This window comes from Trichechus manatus, unplaced genomic scaffold, assembly GCF_000243295.1.
Source record: "Trichechus manatus latirostris isolate Lorelei unplaced genomic scaffold, TriManLat1.0 scaffold00172, whole genome shotgun sequence".
Lineage (NCBI taxonomy): Eukaryota > Metazoa > Chordata > Mammalia > Sirenia > Trichechidae > Trichechus > Trichechus manatus.
In genome coordinates, this window is record NW_004444108.1 from 933,452 (window position 1) to 941,448 (window position 7,997).

Sequence of the window (7,997 nt, forward strand, 5' to 3'; positions counted from 1 at the left end):
GATCTTTGCTGTGGAGGGACGGCGTGGTGCTTCTGCCTAGAGCGCCTTTTTGCCGGAACTCCAAAAGTGACTTTTTTGAGCCCTAAGGAAAGGACAAATAAATCAGAGAAAATTTACTCTCTAAAGTCAGTGACTTCTTTTTTTTTCCTAAAGTTACCTCTTATCTATTGTCTATTTAGTATTTTTGCATCCCCATCCCTCTCCTCCCTCGTAACCATCACAAGATTGTTTCTTTTTGCGTGTAAACCTTTTCATGAGTTTTTATAGTAGTGGTCTCGTACAATATTTGTCCTTTTGTGATTATTTCACTCAGCATAATGCCCTCCAGATTCATCCATGTTATGAGATGCTTTGAAGAGTGATCATTTTTCTTTATCATTGAATAGTACTTCATTGTGTGTATGTACCATAGTTTATCTAAAGTAGGTGATTTCTTTAATAAAAGCACTGTTTTAAGGGAAAACTGTGAAAGTAAAACCTGCAATGAAGTAGCTGCTTTAACTAAATAGTTAAAAAAAAAGGGTTGTGGTATGAGGTTACAGATATATCAGTATCCATAGAAAAGCTATGAAGACAACAAAGATACACTCATACACACACACATACTACATATATATATGTATGTACATGTATATATAGATGTCGGGCCGATTCCAACTCATAGCGACCTTATAGTACACAGTAGAACTGCCCCATAGGGTTCCGAAGGAACAGCTGGTGAATTCCCAATTGCTGACCTTTTGGTTAGCAGCCATAGCTCTTAACCACTGTGCCACCAGGGCTCTTTCTCTCTTTCTGTAGATGTGTCCTTACAAATTAGGTAGAACCCCTGCCACCTTATTAAAAAAAAAAAAAATCAAGAAAACAGAGGAGGGGAGCACACAGTTTACTGCGATGTAGGAAGCCTTTTTAAAGTGATAATTCTCATGGATTTTCTTAGTTTTTATTTTTTCTCAAAAAAAAGTATGTTTTTTTTTTCCCTGTAGTAAAACAAGTAAAATTGGAGTTATGTTACCTTATTTCCCTACCTGAATTCCTTTACCTCTGATAGTATATCAGCAGCTATAAATTTCATTGTTTAGAAGTTTTCTACTGAACTGGGAAATTTGAGGGGAGAGTTCAAATCTGATCCTCCCAGCAACCTCTCTAAGCTTTTGCCTCATTCTTTTGTTTGCTGAGCTGTGTGTTTAATTTCTGAAGCTTTTGTACCCAAATGATAGATGAATGCTTTAAATGCACTGGTCTGGTTAAATGATGCAAATGACTGAAAGTCGTTCACCCTGTTCAGTCTATCAATCAGCAAGGTTAAGTGAGTGAGAGAAGAGTCTTCTCAGTTGGAGCAAAGAGGCTTGTATTCCTGAATTCCTGTAAGAAGAATGGGAGGTGACACCAATTAAAAAAAAAAAAGGTGAAGAAAGAAGAGTCAAGCGTACCCAGATTTTGTCACTTTTGCTCCTTATACAGGAAGCAGACAAATAGAAACTGTGGCTAGTAGGATTTTAATTCATAAACCCAATACAACATTGCATTATTTATAAAGCTTTGTGTTTTGTTTTTTTTTTTGGTATTACAAGCCAAGTTAATTTATTTAACAAATGCAAATGCTTGTTGAGTGTCTGTGTATGAGCCATGGTGACAAGGTAGGTCTTGTATTGTGCACTTTTTTAAGTAAATAAGTCTCTTTCTCAGTGAAAAAAAAAAATGAAGTAGAATTGGTATAATACAATAATGAGACAGAGAATGATCATGAAAATGTTTGGACCATAAAGAAGTTTCCAAGTTATCTCATGGCAAAGTATAAAGTGACAAAACTTTAGGATGCCTTATGAGTATATATAAAACCAAACCTGTTGCTATCAAGTCAATTCTGACTCATAGTGACCTTATAGGACAGAGTAGAACAGCCCCATAGGGTTTCCAAGGAGTGCCTGGTGGATTCAAACTGCCAACCTTTTGGTTAGCAGCCATAGCTCTTAACCACTGTGCCACCAGGGCTCTTTTCCACATATAAGTGAGATTCCTCTTTGACTACGGCAATTTAAAGCCAGCATCAGTTAATTACCTTTGATTATTCTAATAACATCCAAAAGCAAAAAAGAAGAAGCAAAAACACAAATTCCTATTAAAATACAAACACTTAGGCGACAACTAAAACTCTAAAGCACAGAATTAGTGGAACAGCCACAAAAGGCAGTGAGGAGAATGAGTAGATATACACCTGGGAGGAAATGGAGCTAGGATACAGTGACTTCGGATTGTAGAGTCAGCAAACATGTTTCCTGAATGTGTGGATACAGCCTAATGTGCAAAACCCAAATCCCTTGTCTTTGCATGCGTGCGTATGTTGGCAACACAATCTGCCTTGACGTAATTTGGTTCTGATAAACAGGGAAGGTAAGGCTATACATTGAATCACACAGCAAACCATATTTGCAGGAGGCCTTCTCTCTCTGTAGCAGCCTGGACACAGAGAAATGCTGCTGCTTTGTAAACTACTGTACAGTTGATATTCTTTCTTATTTGAAGGGAAGTGAAGGCTAAACAAACTCACACCTCAAATCCTGGGTCACAAGGACAATTCCAGGTAGTGAGTGGTCCCTTCCCCATATGAGCCTCCTGTGAAAACATCTGGTCTAGAAAAGTTTGGTTTAGTGTGGAAATAAATGTAAATAATCTCTACTCACCAATTACAGGACCAAAACAAAACAAAAACCTTCCAGAATGGATAATAAGCCAGATTCAACCTTTAAACTGAGACACACTTAGTGATTGAAAACAGTTGAGAAAGAAACAGTATTTTAGGTAACACAAGCAGAGAAAGGGAGGTTATGATCTTAACAACAGACAGAAACAATCATTAAGAAAGCAAATAAGACCCCCTCCTCCTTATAATGTGAAAGGATGAAATTTACAGTGAAATATAACCAGTAGGAGTATCTAAACACCAAAATATAGCATCAACATTCATAAGGCAGAAACAAGAGATAGGATAAGAAAAAAAGTGAAAATATATTAGTGGTAAAATACTTTAACTGAATTTCTGTTTATGCTAGATTAAGTGGAAAAAATATGTAAAGATAGATTATCTAAAATAAGTATTATTGAGATTTATATTTGGACTCTGTATTCTACAAAAAAAAAAGTACTATTTCATTTTAACGCCTGTGAAAGCGTCACAAAATCTTACTATATATTTATCCACAAAGAAAAACCTATTAATTACTAAGAAATAGTCCAGACAAATTTCTCTGATTATCAAAAAATTCGTAAGTGAATAATGAAATTAGAAAAATATAAAAAAGAACTCTCCCTTCCCTGTCCTGCTCCTGGATAAGTTGAGGAGACCATCTTATCCTTCAGAATGTTCAGCTTTGACCTACTTGGTCATAGCGAGCTTAGAAGCATAAAGCACAGAGAAGCACACCCTCTTTAAACACCTCCCCTGAACCCCCCAGCCCCTGACCCCATTGGCCAGAACCCCACCCCACCAGATTCTCCCATGTGGTGAACCCTCTGTTTCCCACTGATCACTATAGTCTGCCTCCTGACATCCTCAGAACAGGTTCTTGAATCCTCAAGAAAAACTGAAGCCAGAATATAAACAGAGATTCTGTTCAGTGCACCTTTTCCTAGGCATCTTTAAATATCAGTAACAAAGTTGTTGTTGTGTGCTGTTGAGTCAATTCTGACTCATAGTGACCCTGTAGGATAGAGTAGAACTGCCCATAGGGTTTCCTAAGCTGAAAGCTTTATAGGAGCAGATCGCCAGGTCTTTTCTCCTGAGGAGCCGCTGGTGGGTTCAAGCTACCAACCTTTCGGTTAGCAGCCAAGTGCTTAACCATAGCTAGACTTGAGTCTGTTACTCAGTTTTCATATTAATCACTTTTCACATTGCTTAAGAAATGTAAATAGTTGTTGATAACATAATGAAATATTTGATTGAGAAATAAAACAAAAATGAAAACATATCTATTTCAATCCAAAAGTCAACATGGTCTGTAATGGGCAAACACTAAAAGCATGCCTTTGAAGTCAGGAATGAGCTGGGATGGCCGCTAACACCACTATTACTTAACAGTGTTCGGGGTATGAGCCAATACAGTTAGACAATAGAAAGAAATGAAAAGTCTAAAACTGGAAAAGAGAAAGTAAACATCACTATGTTAGGTGATTTGATATTTTAGGCTATGTACCTGGAACTTCCAAGAGAATCAAATAGAAGACAATTAAAATCAGTAAGATAACTCAATAATGTTTCTTGGTAGGAGATCAATAGCTCTCATGTACTGATAGAGAAATACGTGTAACAAATGTTGTGAAGTGAAACAAACAAGATGCGGAACGTTGTATATAGTATATTCCTTTTGTATAGGAAGTGTGTGTGTGTATGTGGAATAAGGAAGTATATTTATATTTGCTTGATATATAAAAATAAACACTGGAAGAACAAATAAGGAACTATTTAAAATAAACATATTTAATTACCTTTCCAAAGTACAAAGGATTAAAACCCTTCATTTCTATAAACTTAACAAACCTGGTATTATAATTTTCTAATCTGCATAAAATTTCCCAAATAAAAAAAATTAACATGTTTGGAACCCGTTGATTAAAAATATAAAAATGATACATATCTGACTAGGTAAGAAAGAATAACCTTTTGAGCTGAAAATATAGACTTGTTTCATAAATCATTCTGTCTTCATGTTAGCTAAAAATGATTTCATTGAAAATTATTTCAATTGTCTCTCTGTTTAAAAAGCAAATTATCAAGAAAGAAACTTCACAAAAAAGAATAAATCTAATACTATGTTATTAAACAAGCATTTTTCAAACATAGGTCTTAGATCATTAATTCAATCATCAATGCATTAAGCACCTACTATATTCAGCATTGTGCTTGACCCTGAGAGCACAAAGATGACTAAAGCAGGTTTCATGTCATAAGGTTCAGATCCTAAGGGGTTTTAGGACTATAGGATAATCACTGTCAATTTATTTTCTTATATGTAAAACTTCAGAAACATAAAAGGAGCTTATATGTCTGCAAAAAAGCAGCCATTTCCTTTTTTGTATACGTATATGTAGGCCCTTTTTAAGTAGCCCTGGTGGTGCAATGGTTAAGCACTTGGCTGCTAACCAAAAGGTCAACAGTTTGAACCCACCAGTGGCTTCATGGGAGAAAAGACCTGGCCACTTGCTCCCATAAAGATTACAGCCTAGGAAACCCTTTGGGGCAGTTCTACTCTGTCATATAGGGTTATCAGGAGTTGGAATCAACTCAACAGCAAACCACCATCACGACCTCTTTTTGTAACTTTGTTTTGTAGGCTCAAGACTTCTCACTCTTCTGGTTTTCTTGTTCCATTCACTCATGGCCTCATTTACTCACTCCTACTTCCTCAAAGTCTTTCTAATTCATCCCCTTTCTATGCCACAGACCTCCTCTAGTTGAGGCCTCCTTACCTCTCCTCTGCACAGTTGAGCTCATCTGTTTATCCCACTGCCAGTTTCTAAAGCAACACACGGCCTGGAATTCATACCTCATTCATTCTTTCCAGACTCACCTTTCGCTGCTCCCTTTTCCATACTCAACCCATCACAACAACTTACTGTCCTGTCAACTAAACCAGTACTAATGTACCTCTGCTTACATGTTAACTCTCTGCAGTGCCTTCCCTTTCCACCCCAATTTCTTCCCTACCAAATCACAACCATCCCTGAATTAATTTCCAGTGCTACTTACATCTTCAATGAAGAGTTTTCTAACTGCATATCATCTCCTTCAGGTAGTATCTCTCCTTTCTTGAAACATTGCTCCCTTCAACACTTTAAAAGTTAGCAATCTTTTGCATCCTTCAGGACACGCTGCGGCCCCTTGTTTTGTTCTGCAGAAGAGGCTGGAGGTGGTGGTGGAAAGGAATTATTGAAAGAGACAAGCAATACACTAAGACAACATGTGTCTTGTGAGGGACCTGTGTATGAGGAGAGTTTTTCTTCTTACTAGTAAGACATTGTGTTTAGCATGGGTTTATGAACTTTTTTTCTAAAAGAAAGTTTCATAGCTTCTGTACTATTTAGACCTAATTCCAAGTGTGCTTTACTTTTGTCCACTAACATACTCTTTATGCCTTTCTTCTTCCCAGGATGTGACAGTCCCTCACAAGACTGTTTCTCTCCATCCTTTATATCAGACCAAACTCTATCCTCCTGCTAAGTCCCTGCTGCAGCCACAGACCCTCTCCCATGCTGACTGTCTTACCCCAGGACCGTTCAGTCATTTGTCCTCCTTCTCATTGAGAGATGAACGGGAGAATTCCCATACCCTGGTCAGTTACAATGCATATAATAAGGTGAGAATTCCCTGCTGAAATGGGAGCTATTCTGTGCTGTGAACCTTCTTTATGTTTAATTTGTAAAACTTAAATGTGGAGGAAATACATATTAAGAATATTTAAATTTGTTTTAAAACACATTGCCTTCCAAGAAGATAATAATTGAACTTGAGTAATAATAACAATTTATTTTTCCTTTCAAAGTCATTTCCTTATTTGTGTTCCTCATTGTTTCATGTTCTAATCCCAAGGGGGAAAACTCAAGAAATTTTCCAAGCGGTTACAATGTGCCATCATTAATTTATGTTCTAGCCTTAGTTCAATTTTCTTTAAAAGATTCTTTAAATAACAATTTAAATAACTTACAGGTATCTATTTGTAACGTAAAATTAATATTTTATTTTAAAATATGCCTATAAGTCTCATAATGTATAGTAAAGCATGTGCAAAAAGAAAGAGTATTTAGTATCTGAAATAAATATATATGAGAGAAAAGAAACAAAACTAGAAAACAATTATTTATAGTTGGCTTGCAATATGATCATAAATGTTCTATCAGAATCAAACTTTCAGTACCAGCTGGTAGTCAAATATAAGTTCTCTTTGTTCCTGTGAGCATCCTGGCTGGTACAGACTCTCAGATTCTGAAAATTTCCTGCAAGAACTGACTGGTCAAGTTCAACTTACAGTCAAATCTTTTTGTAAAATTTAAATCTTGTTTGAAAACATTTATTTTGCAAATTTTCTATATCTAATGAAATACATCTATATACCTGGAAATCAATCAAAGCCATATGGCCCAGAATGTAGTAGAACAATATTTCTGAGGCCCTGAAACTTTCTTTTAGAAAAAAAGTTCATAAACCCATGCTAAACACAAGCACCTAAAAATTAGACACTACCATGTGAGAAAGAACTAGGTTTTTATATTTAATAACATCTATCGTGACTGGATGATCAATCCTAAATTAAACAACTTTTGCCACCAAAATGCCTTTGGGCAAAGTTCAGGATGACATTATTATGACCTTTGGTTGTTTTTCACTCTGAGTCTAGAAAAAAGAAGTATTTCTGGGAAACTATAATATTTAAAAATGATTTTATATTATTTGAAATTCTTCCTGATTTAATACTTGCTGACATCTATAAAATCCATTTAGTATTAAATAGTGTTAATAATTCTGAGAAAGCATAACAGTTTTCTTCTAAATCATTGTCTATGGTAGGGTTTTGATTGTATTTTATAGGTATCAATTATATTAAATCGCTCTTTTTTAAATATTTTGGTGGTGTTATCTGGAACTGTTCAGAAAAGATAGAGTCAGTGTCTCATCTATATTTTTGCCTTTGCTTGGCATCTGAGTTTGGACAACTATTTTCAATCTACACAATCTTTATAATAGATTTTATCATTTAGAATCTGAGATTTATTGATACTAATCAAAGAGCCACTCACATCTAAAATATAAGAATCAAGTAAGACAGCATTTCTTTCTTTCTTTATTTATTGTACCTCAGGTGAAGGCTTACAGAACAAATAGTTTCTCACGAAACAGAAGTACACATGTTGTTTTACGACATTGGTTAACAACCCCACAATATATCAACCTTCTAACTTCTCAACTTTTTTTTTTTTGGTGAAAATACACATAGCCAAAGATA

General features: G+C 35.6%; 1 protein-coding gene across 1 annotated transcript in view; it reads left to right on the plus strand.

Annotated features, from left to right (window-relative positions):
- MLIP (muscular LMNA interacting protein) overlaps positions 1-7,997 on the plus strand; it is a 167,965-nt gene that overhangs the window by 126,491 nt on the left and 33,477 nt on the right. Inside the window, exon 12 of the mRNA XM_004386818.2 lies at positions 6,147-6,353. Coding sequence (XP_004386875.1) covers positions 6,147-6,353 — 207 coding nt within the window. The remainder of the gene's footprint in view (positions 1-6,146; positions 6,354-7,997) is intronic.